General features: G+C 43.9%; 1 protein-coding gene across 1 annotated transcript in view; it reads right to left on the reverse strand.

The window, feature by feature from the left end:
- The window catches only part of LOC120027804 (rotatin-like), a 61,496-nt gene that overhangs the window by 18,318 nt on the left and 27,879 nt on the right, over nucleotides 1-15,299 (reverse strand). Inside the window, exons 25-32 of the mRNA XM_038972844.1 lie at nucleotides 12,615-12,857; nucleotides 11,354-11,498; nucleotides 5,275-5,450; nucleotides 3,907-4,126; nucleotides 2,609-2,737; nucleotides 1,539-1,649; nucleotides 744-902; nucleotides 379-456 (exon numbers count right to left, since the gene is read on the reverse strand). Of these exons, the coding sequence (XP_038828772.1) occupies nucleotides 379-456; nucleotides 744-902; nucleotides 1,539-1,649; nucleotides 2,609-2,737; nucleotides 3,907-4,126; nucleotides 5,275-5,450; nucleotides 11,354-11,498; nucleotides 12,615-12,857 (1,261 nt within the window). The remainder of the gene's footprint in view (nucleotides 1-378; nucleotides 457-743; nucleotides 903-1,538; nucleotides 1,650-2,608; nucleotides 2,738-3,906; nucleotides 4,127-5,274; nucleotides 5,451-11,353; nucleotides 11,499-12,614; nucleotides 12,858-15,299) is intronic.

Here is a 15,299-nt window from a genome sequence, read left to right on the forward strand (position 1 = left end):
AGAGGGAGGAGAGAGAGGGAGTAGAGGAGAGGGAGAGATGAAAACATGGTAATTACTATGTAACTAGATTTTTTTATTTAACCTTTATTTAACTAGGCATGTCAGTTAAGAACAAATTCTTCTTTAAAATGACTGCCTACCCCGGCCAAACCTGGACGACGCTGGGCCAATTGTGCGCCACCCTATGGGACTCCCAATAACGGCCCCAAGTGATACAGCCTGGAATCGAACCAAGGTCTGTAGTGACACCTCTACCACTGAGATGCAGTGCCTTAGACCACTGCACCACTTGGGAGCCCATGAATTAACCTACAGTATGTCAATACCAGGATAACTAAGACAACATACCACAACAAAACATAACCAAATGCCACTGACCTGCCAGGTAGAGTCGGTGACCTGGTCAGCTGTGGCAGGCATGGGCATCACCAGTAGGTTCTGGAGGATAAACACCGCCTTGAGAAACACAGAGGATGAGACAAGAACATCAACAACACTGCCATCTAGATGTACTTAGCTGGTACTGCAAGGACTTTACTTTAAACTTGTTGATGGAGTAAAGTGTTCCTATGTCTGTTTTACAAATGCATTGTCTGGAACGGTTATTGGTCAATATGCCCAGAAGGTGCCACCATGGCTGCCGTGGCATGCTAAGAGCATTATTATGCATTCTGCTTTAAACCACAATGCCCAAACTCTCTCTATGGCTTAGTGGTTAGCGAACAGGTGTAGGTGTCCAGTACCTCTCTGCGGACCATGGTGCTCTCTTGCTGGTCCAGGAGGATGTTGAGCAGGGTTCCCCACAGACCTCCACTGATATTCTGACAGCTGCTACTCAGAGACTGGCATCCACTGGGCACAGAGGACAGGGCAGAGCCCACACCCAGGCTGGCAAACCTCACCTGGAGAAGGGATGGAAGGAAAGTGGGATAGGGCAGCAGGGGGGAGAGGGGTGTGAGAGAGGAGGGGAGGGTTAAAAGAGTGGTGGGAAGGGAAAAGCGGAGAGCGAGGAGAAAGAAAAAGACAGAGAGAGAAAAAGACAGAGAGCCAAGGGTTTGGGTGTGAATACAACAGCAGATAGATTTAAAAAAGGTACCTGTCTGACACCCCTGGTGTCCCCAAAGTCACAAAGACACTGTTCCAGAAATGTCTTGGATATTTTCACTGTCACTCTGGCATTTGCTGTGATCCACACAGAAAAAGATCCTACTTGTCAAGGGAATTTTTTCACATTTACTTATAGAGAGAACTTACAGATAGAGAGAGAAAGAGAAGAAATTGCCCTTTGCTTTTCATTGTCAATGCTTGTGAACGGTGTCCCTCAGAAAGTCTAGGAAGAAGCACCGGTTTAATAACAGAAACTTTGGAACAGAGAGAAGCAATACAAACTTTTGCCTGAATGTCTCTCCACAACTCCAGACAGAATTTGACAAACAGTTTCCATGAAATAATAACTTGTACTTCTTACTCTCACATTTCATTTTTCTTGCTTGTTCTTATACAAGTTGACAGTCATTGAGTGTGTGTGTGTGTGTTACCTCCGGGTCTCTGTCCACCCACAGAGGTATGAGCCAGGCCAGACCCAGCTGTGACCCACTGGGGTCATCAGACCCCGCCTCCTGACCCAAAGACCACTGGGAAATGAAGTCCTGAAATAGATAAACACAAAAACAGAGAATAGTCATATCTCCAGAAATCCAGACTGATGCACAAACAAAAGGAGAAACATCTCCATGCAGGAAGCACACATTAACACATTTACTCTACTACTATACTAAACAAAAATATAAACACAACATGTAAAATCTTAGTCCCATGTTTCAGGAGCTGACATAAAAGATCTCAGAGATTTTCCATACGCACAAAAAGCTTATTTCTCAAAAATGTTGTGCACAAATTTGTTTACATCCCTGATAGTGAGCATTTCTGCTTTGCCAAGATAATCCATCTATCTGACAGGTGTGGCATATCAAGAAGCTGATTAAACAGTATAATCATTACACAGGTGCACCTGGTGCTGGGGACAATAAAAGACCACTAAAATGTGCAGCTTCGTCACACAACACAATGTCAAGTTTTGAGGGAGTGTGCAATTGGCATGCTGACTGCAGGAATGTCCAACAGAGCTGTTGCCAGAGAATTGAAAGTTCATTTCTCTATCATAAGCCGCCTCCAATGACATTTTAGAGAATTTGGCAGTACGTCCAACCAGCCTCACAACCGCAGACCACACGTAACCATGACAGCCCAGGACTCCGCATCTGGCTTCTTCACCTGCGGGATCGGCTGAAGAATATTTCTATCTAATAAATCCCTTTTGTGTGGAAAACCTAATTCTGATTAGCTGGGCCTGGCTCCCCAGTGGTTGGGCCTATGATCTCCCAGGCCCACCCATGGCTGCGCCCATTGCCCAGTCATGTGAAATCTATAAATTAGGGTCTAATTTATTTATTTCAATTGACTGATTTCCTTCTATGAACTGTAACTCAGTAAAATCTTTTAAATTGTTGCATGTCGCGTTTATATTATTGTTCAGTATACATTTCCCAAATCTTCTTTGCCTTTAGTGTAGAAAGGCAATCAGTACAGTTCTGGCTGGGTGGCTGACCTTGTCCTTGTTCTGGGCCATCATCTCATGGGACAAGTGAAGCAGACAGATGACAGCATTCTTGGTGACTCCTTTCCCCATGAAGGACATGGAGTTACCCCCCCACTCCACGTAGAACGACGAGATCACCTAGAGGATGACACAAGGGTCAACATTACAACTACTCATTCCCAACAGGGTTCTACGCTGAGCTTCTATAAAAAAGGGGCACGTGCGTGCTTTTGAGAAGTTGAGAAATCTAGGCACACACATCGAAATTTAGGAGCACAAGGCTAAATATTTTTATAATAAATCTAGAATCTTTCATTTTTATACATGCACTGGTGCTCCTAAATAAGAATTCCAAGTTGCACAGCAAAATATTTAAGCACATACTGTATGCGGATAAAATGGTTGCACTGTAGAGCCCTGCCCAATACGAAACCCATTCAGAGCCGATGCTAGGGGAAGGACAACAATATCTCAACAGTATTACTAATTAAGTAAAATCAGGAAGTAACCCGAAATTCCAATTCTAATTTTTACTCATGACCCAAACCCTGCTCGGGACTAGAAGGGAACAGGGCACTGAGGCCAGGGATGCAATCAACAGTCTGTGTTCATTAATTCAAAGGTTTTATTCAGTGCATCTAAATGAGTCTTAAATGCAGCTGGGACCTTAGCTTTGATTAGCCTGCAAACAGAGAGGTGAGTGAGAGAGGCCAAGGCCAGATGAAAAGCACCCTAAGGGCCATAGAGCACTGGGAGAGACAGGGGGTGAGGTATGGGGGAGTCAAGGGTGAGGGAAACACAGGTGTGGGGTGGGGGAGGCGGGGTGAGAGGTCAAAACTTGGAATCATCTGTGTCAGGTTAGTTTGTACTAAGGCTGTTGTGAGCTGTGCTGTTTTTTTAGACTGTCCCAGGAAATGCCAAACTAGGTTGTGCCGTGCTGTGTGTTCTCATGGTGAACTAAGCTACACTGACCACTACTTTGCTTATATGAACAGGACAGTGCTCTGCTGTTCTTGGCTATGGGTAGAACCAGATGGAACCAGCTGGGATGATTTCTCATCAACAATTTACCGTGTTGTAGTCTGTATATTTATTCATGTTCAGGAGCAGGTTGTAGTGTGAGTTAATTACAAAAGGTATTTTCTTCCTCATTATTTCTAGAGGGCTGATATTTCACTACAAATAACACATTTTACAGGTAATTTTCACTTTGACTAATTTGTGGAGGCCACAGACTCCTTCTGGCCCAAGCTGCTAGGAGAGAAAAGAGCACGTCACACACTCCCTTCTGCACCCATCACACACACCTCCAGTAGTCCACCGAGGTACTTGGTGCAGAGAGACTGGGGCTCCATGGTGGGACAGTGTGAGCTCCAGCCAGGCTGGGCCGTGAGGCTGACCATGCCCAGCAGATTCCTCTCCAGACTCGGGAGGCCGTAGAAGCGTGGGGCGTCTGACACCCGCAGGCACTGGAGAAACCGCACTGCCAGCTGGCTCTCGAAGGGCCCTGCCAGCGCCAAGCAAAACCTGTTGGGGGAGAGAGAGAGAGAGAGAGGAGATGCAGGGTGAGAGAGAGGAGACGCAGGGTGGGAGGGAGGGAGATGCAGGGGAGGGAGATGAGTAAAAAGAGGAGTAGAGGGTAAAACAGACAAAGAAAGAAGGAAGGAGAGAGAGAGGAGTGAAAGTTAAATGGGAGGAAGATGGTGTGAGAGGAAGGTGGGCAGAGACAAATATTGCCATCAATAACCAACAACTAACATCAAGGAAAACATCAAGCTCCTTCTACTGAAAGTAACATCAAATCAAATGGTATTGGTCACATACACACATGGTTAGCAGATGTTATTGCGAGTGTAGCAAAAAGTTTGTAGTGTAGCGAAATGCTTGTTCTTAGCCTCATGGATACGGATATGAATATCACCACACAGAATATAAAAAATGCATCCCACTGCAGTCATAAGCTTTGTTCAGCCTCTTCTATAATTTCATGGTATTAAACATTAATCAAGCTCCACAGGCAGTGTCAATAATGCCACGTACGTGCACATTCTCTCACACACACCAAAAGGCAAAAATGATCATTCTTTAATTTATGTTTTATGAGGAGACATTTCTTTTATTCATAGGGACACAGTAAATATTCTACTGTCAGGGGAAGCTCGCTAGCTAGCGGTGAAAAGTCATCGGTGCTGCTTCCATGGCCCTAGGCACTTCTGACTAAGGAAGATGAGAAGAGTACAGTAGTTTAATAGCAATGTGATAAAACACACTTGTGTAATCATTTATCAGTATAGCTCACCATGCTAGAATGAGCTATTTCTACACAACAGTTAAACCAGCAGTCATGACAAACAGTTTGTTCAGTCAGATACACTAGAAAATAATAACTGTGGGGGAGATGCCTACCCTGTTTGTCTTAGTTACATTTGTAGCTCTGTGTTGTAGCTGTATTTCGGTGCGTGTGTGTGTACTGCATGTGTGTGTGTGTGTATATGTGTGTGTGTTAAGTAGAAAATGCCTACAGGCAGTTTTCCTGAGCGATACGGAACAGGCTTTGCATACAAATGACTCTATACTCTAACAAATAAACACCAGAGGTACAGAGGCTGGCATTTGGAGGTGGTAGCCTTATCAGTTAGAGGAAAAGAGAGAGAGGGGGAGTGTTTCTACTGTACCTGTCGGTGGTGTGTGTGAGGCGGTGCAGTAATGTGTTGATGAACCCTGTCAGTTCTCTCTGTAGTCTCTGGTTGATCTGGGCCCTCAGTTCTACTAGTTCCTCCGTCTCTCCCTGACTCGCAGTGTGTGTCTGCGACTCCTCGCCGAGCAGCAGGTCCAGCAGTGAGTTGGTCTCCTGCATGGAACACATACACACGCAGGTAATGCTGCAGGTTGAACTGTCTCATTACTTCATCCAAGAAAGCCCAACTTGTATACAACTCCTCACGCATTATAAACTAACTACAATCTAAACTACAGTGAACAAAAATATAAACGTAAAGTGTTGGTCCTATGTTTCAGGAGCTGAAATAAAAGATCCCAGAAATGTTCCATATGCACAAAAATATTATTTCTCTCAAATTTTGTGCACAAATTTCTTTACATCCCTGTTAGTGAGCATTTTTCCTTTGCCAAGATAATCCATCCATCTGACAGGTGTGGCATATCAAGAAGCTGATTAAACAGCATGATCATTACACAGATGCGCCTTGTGCTGCTGACAATAAAAGGCCACTCTACAATTTGCAGTTTTGTCAAATAACACAATGCCACAGACGTCTCAAGATTTGAAGGAGCGTGCAATTGGCATGCTGACTGCAGGAATGTCCAACAGAGCTACCATAAGCCACCCACCCATAGCTGCGCCCCTGCCCAGTCATGTGAAACCCATAGATTAGGGCCTAATGAATTTATTTCAATTGACTGATTTCCATTTACAGTATGAACCATAACTCAGTAAAAAATTTGAAATCGTTGAATGTTGCATTTATATATTTGTTCAGTATAATTAAGGTATTCAGAATGAATATGTATCATTTTCTCATTGAGTTTCATGGTGATAGGTGCAGGGTAAAATATAATAAAATAAATAAATAAAAACATACTAAAAGTATTTGGAGAAATGTGCTTTGGGGCTTGTCCCCGAAAAAATGAAAATGTGTCTTGAAGGCAACATTCATTTGCTTTGACTCTAGTGTTCCATTAGTACATGTGCATTTTCAGGACACAACCAAACACATTTACCAAGGCAAGCATCACACAGTTCTTCACTAAATTCCCTTTCCCCTCTGTGTCTCACTCACTCAATTGCGTTCCGACTGCTCCCTCTAGACACACATGCTGCGTTTGCACACAAGATCCCATTAGGCCTACAGAAATAAATGATGGGATACACAAGCTACATTCCTTGCCAAATGCCAACAATTTTATCATAGATTCTAAATTGACTGGATGATTGAAGTAGGAAAAAATAATTGTGTCCCGTCTATTTTACCGCATAGGATACTTTGCGAACTACTAGCCATTTAGAATTTGTTATCCTATGCTATAACCCCTCTAAACATACACAGGTTCCACACTGAAAATATCCAAAAACAGTTTAATAAAGACAAAGAGTATTTTCATCAGAATCATTAAGCCTTACTTACAAAACATATAGTACCAGTCAAAAGTTTGGACACGTACTCATTCCAGGTTTTGTTTTTATTTGTACTATTTTCTACATTGTAGAATAATAGTGAAGACATCAAAACTATGAAATAACACATATGGAATCAAGTGTGTGCAAAGCTGTCATCAAGGCAAAAGGTGGCTACTTTTAAGAATCTAAAATATATTTTCATTTGTTTAACACTTTTTTGGTTACTACATGATTCCATATGTTTTATTTCATAGTTTTGATGTCTTCACTATTATTCTACAATGTAGAAGAAAGAAAAACCCTTGAGTAGGTGTGTCCAAACTTTTGACTGGTACTGTATGTCGTGGCCGTAATTCATCAGCATGCAGTGTTCAATGTGGAATTGTTCATCCATTTAGAAAAAGCCAAAGAAAAGGCAGAAAATCCAACGTTTTCAGGCCTACATAGAAGAGACAGATTTTGGTATGTAACACTGAACATTTTTTTCTTTAAAACGCGCCAAACTAAGCCCTGTTTCAAATTAGCACGCTTTCAGAAAAACTGTTCCAAATGTGCAAGATGCCGAATATCTTCAGCCTCCTGAGGTTGAAGAGGCGCTGCTGCGCCTTCTTCACCACGCTGTCTGTGTGGTTGGACCATTTCAGTTTGTCCGTGATGTGTACGCTGAGGAACTTAAAACTTTCTACCCTCTCCACTACTGTCCCGTCGATGTGGATAGGGGGGTGCTCCCTCTGCTGTTTCCTGAAGTCCACAATCATCTCCTTTGTTTTGTTGACGTTGAGTGTGAGGTTATTTTCCTGACACCACACTCCATTTAAGTCATTTAGCAGACGCTCTTATCCAGAGCGACTTATCCAGAGCGACTTACTCCGAGGGCCCTCACATCCTCCCTGTAGGCCGTCTCGTCGTTGTTGGTAATCAAGCCTACCACTGTAGTGTTGTCTGCAAACTTGATGATTGAGTTGGAGGCGTGCATGGCCACGCAGTCGTGGGTGAACAGGGAGTAGGGCTGAGAACGCACCCTTTTGGGGCCTCAGTGTTGAGGATCAGTGGGGTGGAGATGTTGTTACCTACCCTCACCACCTGGGGGCGGCCCGTCAGGAAGTTCAGGACCCAGTTGCACAGGGCGGGGTCGAGACCCAGGGTCTCGAGCTTGATGACGAGTTTGGAGGGTACTATGGTGTTAAATGCTGAGCTGTAGTCGATGAACAGCATTCTCATATAGGTATTCCTGTCTAGATGGGTTAGGGCATTGTGCAGTGTGATTGCGATTGCGTCGTCTGTGGACCTATTGGGGCGGTAAGCAAATTGGAGTGGGTCTAGGGTGTCAGGTAGGGTGGAGGTGATATGGTCGTTGACTAGTCTCTCAAAGCACTTCATGATGACGGAAGTGAGTACTACGGGGCGGTAGTCATTTAGCTCAGTTACCTTAGCTTTCTTGGGAACAGGAACAATGGTGGCCCTCTTGAAGCATGTGGGGACAGCAGACTGGGAAAAGGATTGATTGAATATGTCCGTAAACACACCAGCCAGCTGGTCTGCGCATGCTCTGAGGACGTTGCTGGGGATGCCGTCTGGGCCTGCAGCCTTGCAAGGGTTGACACGTTTAAATGTTTTTCTCACGTCGGCTGCAGTGAAGAAGAGTCCGCAGGTTTAGGTAGCAGGCCGTGTCAATGGCACTGTGTTGTCCTCAAAGCGAGCAAAGTTGTTTAGTCTGTCTGGGAGCAAGACATCCTGGTCTGCGATGGGGCTGGTTTTCCTTTTATAGTCCGTGAATGACTGTAGACCCTGCCACATACCTCTCGTGTTGGAGCCGTTGAATTGCGACTCTAAACTTTGTCTCTATACTGACGCTTAGCTTGTTTGATTGCCTTATGGAGGCAATAGTATTTGCAAATGTACACAGCTTTTCCTTCTACATTAGCTTCAGTGAAATGTCTCCACACATCAGATAGTGTCCGTGGCATTTTCCTGTAAAGATTAGAAAAAAAATTGGAAAAAATAAATAAATACAATTCCATGTACAGATAAATAGTTAAGCAGTTAGATTAAACAACTCATTTGTAAGATAAATGTTCTAAAATGAAACATGTATGGAAACAGGTGAATTAACACTCCTCAGTTAGCAGGCTCAAGCAAGCTAAAAGCCACATGGTAGCAAAAACGAAATAGCAGAATTTGTTAACAGGTTAGAAATGATTTAAAAACACTTTGCTGTAGGCTACTATTTACTAGTTAACAAAAAATCATGCATGTCATATAAAATGTATTCACCCCACCCAGTGTTGTAATCAAAACTTACCAGAAAGCATGTAGTCCTTTGCTCAGACAGTGTAGTAGAGTGGGCTCAATAGCATCTCATTAGCGTGCAAGATCTTGAGAATCAGCTGTACATGTGATGGAAGAGTGGATTGTACATGTGATGGAAGAATGCACTGTGCACGCAGAGGGTTGCAATTCCATTGAATTGGGGATAGTTTAACCAAAATATGCCACAAGACCTAGAATTACCTTAAGTGTATCCCACAAAAAAAAGGTCACCGTTATAAGTTATAAGCTAACCTTTTTGATGAATTTAAGCAAAATTCCCCAAATTTCAGGGCTTAACTTCCCAATGAAAATTTCCCCCCAAAATTGGGAAATTTACCGAAAAATGTCCAACCCTTTGCAACCCTAGTCTTGATTGTGATAATGGCTCGGGAAATAAGAGCATTTTGTCTGCAAAATTAACAAAACAAGGCTGTGTCATTGCACAGCCATACATAGGCTTCTACAAGCAAGCATCACTGCTGAGGTTACTGCCTTACTGAAGATTGTGTTCTCGGGCTCATGCGGTGGAGGAGATCTTCGTGGGCTATACTCAGCCTTGTCTCAGGGTAGTAAGTTGGTGGTCTGTTGATATTCCTCTAGTGGTGTGGGGGCTGTGCTTTGGCAAAGTGGGTGGGGTTATATCCTGCCTGGTTGGCCCTGTCACAGTGTGTCCCCCCTCAGTTCTGTCACAGTGTCCCCCGTCTCAGACTATTGCAGCATACTGGAGGCTATGTGCCAGGGGGCTAGGGTCAGTCTGTTATATCTGGTGTAATTCTCCTGTCTTATCTGGTGTCCTGTGTACATTTAAGTATGCTCCCTCTAATTCTCTCTCTGCCCTAGGACCCTAGGAGCCCTAGGACCATGACTCAGGACAACCTGGCCTGATGACTCCTGGCTGTCCCCAGTCCACCTGGTCGTGCTGCTGCTCCAGGTTCAACTGTTCTGCCTGCGGCTATGGAACCCTGAACTATTCACCGGACTTGCTACCTTGTCCCGGACCTGCTGTTCCCGACTCTCTCTCTCTCCCCCACACCTGCTTTCTCGACCTCTGAATGCTAACCATGAAAAGCCAACTGATGTATTCCTGAGGTACTGAACTGTTGTAACCTCTAGAAACATTGTGATTATTATTTCACCCTGCTGGTCATCTATGAATGTTTGAACATCTTGAAAAACAATCTGGCCTTAATAGCCATGTACTCCTATAATCTCCACCCGGCACAGCCAGAAGAGGACTGGTCACCCCCCAGAGCCTTGTTCCTCTCTACGTTTCTTCCTTTCCCTGCCTTTCTAGGGAGTTTTTCCTAGCCCCTGTGCTTCTAAATCGCATTGCTTGCTGTTTGGGGTTTTAGCCTGGGTTTCTGTATAAGCCCTTTTTGACATCTGCTGATGTAAAAAGGGCTTTATAAATAAATGTGATATAATTTAAACAGTTGATATTATGGTTTCAATAAATTCATCTTAAATGGAAATTGTTTTTTATTGAGGCAATTTAGCAATTAGGATTTGTTATCGGTATGATTAATTTGGCATTGTTGGGCACTGTTGGCATATAAATTAATGCGCACATATGTTTTTTCAGTTCAGCCCATGCGGGTACTCAAACAGTCAAAAAATATATAATTCCCATACTTATGATGAAGCAGGCAAGGTGAGACACATTAGATCTGATGTAGCTCCTGTAGCTAAGAAATAACTGAGAGTTTCTTAACAGCTGTGGAAATCATCTATGTTGTGGGTCCTGGTACTCTATTTTGGGGTTGTAATGTGATATTAATGCCTTTGTCCTTTGACAGTGTGTGATTTATACAGGCTCTACTTTGATAACTACACATCTCTGTGTTTGGGGAGGACAGGAAAGCGTAAATGGATCGCTGGCACACACACATGCAAGCACCCACTCACCCTACAGTTTTAGGGGAGAAGAGGGGGAGTGTGCCCAATCTAATGGTTCCCAACATGGGTTAATACAAGAAAGGAGATGAAGTCAGATTTACTGAGTAATGTTGATACACTAGACCAGTTTTCCTATTATAGTCCCTATTCCCTCATCTCCTTTATGACGACACATAGGATAAGGCCTAGATGAAAGGTTAGAGGTTAAAGCGATATCACAGAGGACAAACCCTGAGAAGATAGGTTGAGGGCATTTTCCCAATAGACTTATCATACTGCTTTCACCTAACCTGGGTTCAGATCAATGTAAAAGATGGAGATGAGACTAAAGAAAGGGAATGAAGCAAAGTGGACAAGGATCTAGGAGATGAGGAAAGCAAACCTGGGGACCTCCTGGTCCTAGTGCTGACCTGTTTGAGGAGTAGCTCCAGTATCCAGCGGAGGTCCTTGTCCTCGGACTCTAAATGGCTCTGTTTGAAGTAGGCTCTCAGGAACGCTATAACGTCCACCAGCAACCTCTCATCCTCCACACACGCTGGACGCACCTGCACAAACCTACAGACAGAGAGAGGGAGACAGAATAATGGAGAATATGGATGATATCTTGAATTTTGGTGGACATACAACTGACCTGTAGAATTGATGAGTACAGTAAAGCTGCTGAAAGTGCAGCATTGAATAATACAAAATAAAGGATTCATTTATTGCATAATTATACTGAAGAAAAATATAAAACGCAACAAGTGTTGGTCCCATGTTTGATGAGCTGGAATAAAAAGATCCCATAAATTTTCCATAAGCACAAAAAGCTTATTTCTCTTAAATCTTGTGCACAAATTTGTTTACGTCCCTGTTAGTGAGCATTTCTCCTTTGCCAAGATTATCCATCCACCTGGACTGGTGTGGCATATCAAGAAGCTGATTAAACGGCATGATCATTACACAGGTGCACCTTGTGCTGAAAAAAAAAAAAGACCACTCTAAAATGTGCACACAACACAATGCCACAGATGTCTCAAGTTTTAAGGGAGCGTGTAACTGACATGCTGACTGCAGAAAGGACCACCAGAGCTGTGGCTAGAGAATTTAATGTTAATTTCTCAACCATTTTAGAGAATTTGGCAGTACGTTCAACCGGCCTCACATCCGCAGACCACCATCACCTCATGTTTCAGCATGATAATGCATGGACCCATGTTGCAATGATCTGTACACAATTACTAGAAGCTGAAAATGTCCCAGTTCTTCCATGGCCTACATATTCACCAGGCATGCCACCCATTGAGCATGTTTGGGATGCTCTGGATCGACAGCGTGTTACAGTTCCCGCCAATATCCAGCAACTTCGCACAGCCATTGAAGAGGAGTGGGACAACATTCCACAATCAACAGCCTGATCAACTATGTGAAGAAGATGTGTTGCACTGCATGAAGCAAACTATGGTCACACAAGATACTGACTGGTTTCTGATCCACGCCCCTACTTTTTTTTTTATGTATCTGTGACCAACAGATGCATATCTGTATTCCCAGTCATGTGAAATCCATACATGAGGGCCTAATGAATTTATTTCAATTGACTGAATTCCTTATATGAACTGTAACTCAGTAAAATCTTTGAAATTGTTGCATCAATATAGATGGTCTTCTAGTGTGTGTGTGTGTGTGTACCTTGCTATGGCGGGCTGCCAGGTGAGGGAACGGAGAGTGTCCCTGCAGCTGTGTGTGTGAGTGCCTGTGATGGCCATCCTGTCAATCAGCAGGTGGAGGCGGAGCCTGGAGAGTGCAGAGGTCACAGAGGCATGGCCTGCTGCCATGACGATGTCCTGGACGCAGTCCTGAAGGCCGCTGGGGAGGTGCGTTGCCCGTAACGACAGAACCTGTGACCCTGACAGGCTCAGATCACTGTGGAAACTAGAGGAAAACAAGACAGTATTTGTTATTTTTTCTGCAAGCAATCAAAGTTCCCCTTTAGGGTCAATATAGTACTCATCTTGTGCATGTGACCGGACCAGGAACAACTCAGGTCTAGTTATGTTATCTTGACCTTATCTTTTTGGCTGTGATGAGAATGAGTGAACACATTCCCGTTAAGAAACCACCTGGGAAAGAGTCGAAGGGGAGAGAAGAATGTGGCGTGTAATAATTGAGTCGTTCTGATTCTGAGTTGGATCAGAAGTTGTATTTCTACGGTGACAGGGGTGTCACATAAGAGCCCAATCACCCAGGCAGCACGGTGCCTTCCTAATTCTGTTCCCAGGGACTTTTGATGAGCCGTCTTCCAGACGTGCCTTGTCACTCCACACTTCCTGTGTCTGGGACAGCAGGGGATTGTGGGTAGTTCTGCATGACTCATCACTAAAAGGCTGTGTGGCAGCCTAGTTTACACCTGAGAACCAGAGGAGTAGCCTACGAAGCAGGTCTGAGGAGTTAGCAAGTTAACTTTGATCAACTTTGAGTTCAACTCGGGCTAACCGGTCATACAAAAGTGGCTCACCTTTTAGCCTGATACATTTCTATGGCAACGAATCCTTCAGAACTAACCTGCTCCAGGGCGGGCTCTCTCACGGCTAACTTCACCTGCTCTGAATTAATTTAATCAGATTCCCTCTCTCTTGCAAAGATTGCGTCATCATCCCCATCATTTGAGGAAGACGACTGATTCAATATTTTATTAATCAAAAGTATTTTGGGGTGTTAAAACATAGTAATGTTAAAATATATAACATTACACATAACGACAGAATGCATTTTAAACTTCACGCAATGTAGTCCTAACATTCTTTTATTCTTAAAAATCTAATTTTATTTATCACTTACACATGGTTAGCAGATGTTAATGCAAGTGTAGCGAAATGCTTGTGCTTCTAGTTCTGACAGTACAGTAATATCTAACAATTCCCCAACAACTACCTAATACACACAAATCTAAAGGGGTGAATGAGAATATGTACATGTAAGTATATGGATGAGCGATGGCTGAGCGGCATATACAAGGTGCAATAGATGGTATAAAATACAGTATTTACATGTGATATGAGTAATGTAAGATATGTAAACATTATTAAAGTGGCCTTATTTAGAGTGCATTGTATAAAGTGACTAGTAATCCATTTATTAAAGTGGCCAGTGATTGGGTCTCAATGTAGGCAGCAGCCTCTCTGAGTTAGTGATTGCTGTTTAGCAGTCTGAAGAAGCTGAACAACAAGCTGTTTTTCAGTCTCTTGGTCCCAGCTTTGGTGTACCTGTACCTTGCGGTTGAGGGCGGTGCATTTGCCGTACCAGGCTACGATACAGCCTGACGGGATGCTCTCGATTGTGAATCTGTAAAAGTTTGTCCAAAGCCCAAAGCCCTGACAAACCAAATTTCTTCAGCCTCCTGAGGTTGAAGAGGCACTGTTGCGCCTTTTTCACCACACTGTCTGTGTGAGTGGACCATTTCAGTTTGTCTGTGATGTGTACTCCCTCTGCTGTTTCCCGAAGTCCACGATCATCTCCTTTGATTTGTTGACGTTGAGTAAGAGGTTGTTTTCCTGACACCACACTCCGAGGGCCCTCACCTCCTCCCTGTAGGCTGTCTCGTCGTTGCTGGTAATCAAGCCCACGGCTGTTGTGTCGTCTGCAAACTTGATGATTGAGTTGGAGGCGTGCGTGGCCACGCGGTCGTGGGTGAACAGGAGTACAGGAGGGGGCTGAACATGCACCATTGTGTCGAGGGTCAGCGAAGATGTTGTTTCCTACCTTCACCACCTGGGGGCAGCCCGTCAGAAAGTCCAGGACCCAATTGCACAGGGCGGGGTTGAGACCCAGGGCCTCCTGATGAGCTTGGAGGGCACTATGGTGTTGAATGCTGAGCTATAGTCAACGAACAGCATTCTTACATAGGTATTCCTTTTGCCCAGATGGGATAAGGCAGTGTGCAGTGTGATGGCGATTGCGTCATCTGTGGACCTGTTGGGGCGGAATGCAAACAGAAGTGGGAAGTGAGTGCTACAGGGCGGTAGTCATTTTGTTCAGTTATCTTTGCTTTCTTGGGTACAGGAACAATGGTGGCCATCTTGAAGCATGTGGGGACAACAGACTGGGATAGGGAGCGATTGAAAATGTCCGTAAACACACCAGCCAGCTAGTCCGGGCATGCTCTGAGGACTATTTAGTCATGCAAAAGTATTGATAGGAGTGGAGGGAAAAGGTGCTTGTATATTGATAAGCACACCAAAGACGGCATTAACGATAAGCAATAAAATCAAGGCGGCACTTTTAGAAGCCTATTTCACACAAGAGCCTACTGAATTTGCAAAATAACTTTTCTTTAAATTTTGATTTCAGCACAAATTAAAGTGTGACTGACTTACC

This window comes from Salvelinus namaycush, chromosome 33 (genome assembly GCF_016432855.1).
Source record: "Salvelinus namaycush isolate Seneca chromosome 33, SaNama_1.0, whole genome shotgun sequence".
NCBI lineage: Eukaryota > Metazoa > Chordata > Actinopteri > Salmoniformes > Salmonidae > Salvelinus > Salvelinus namaycush.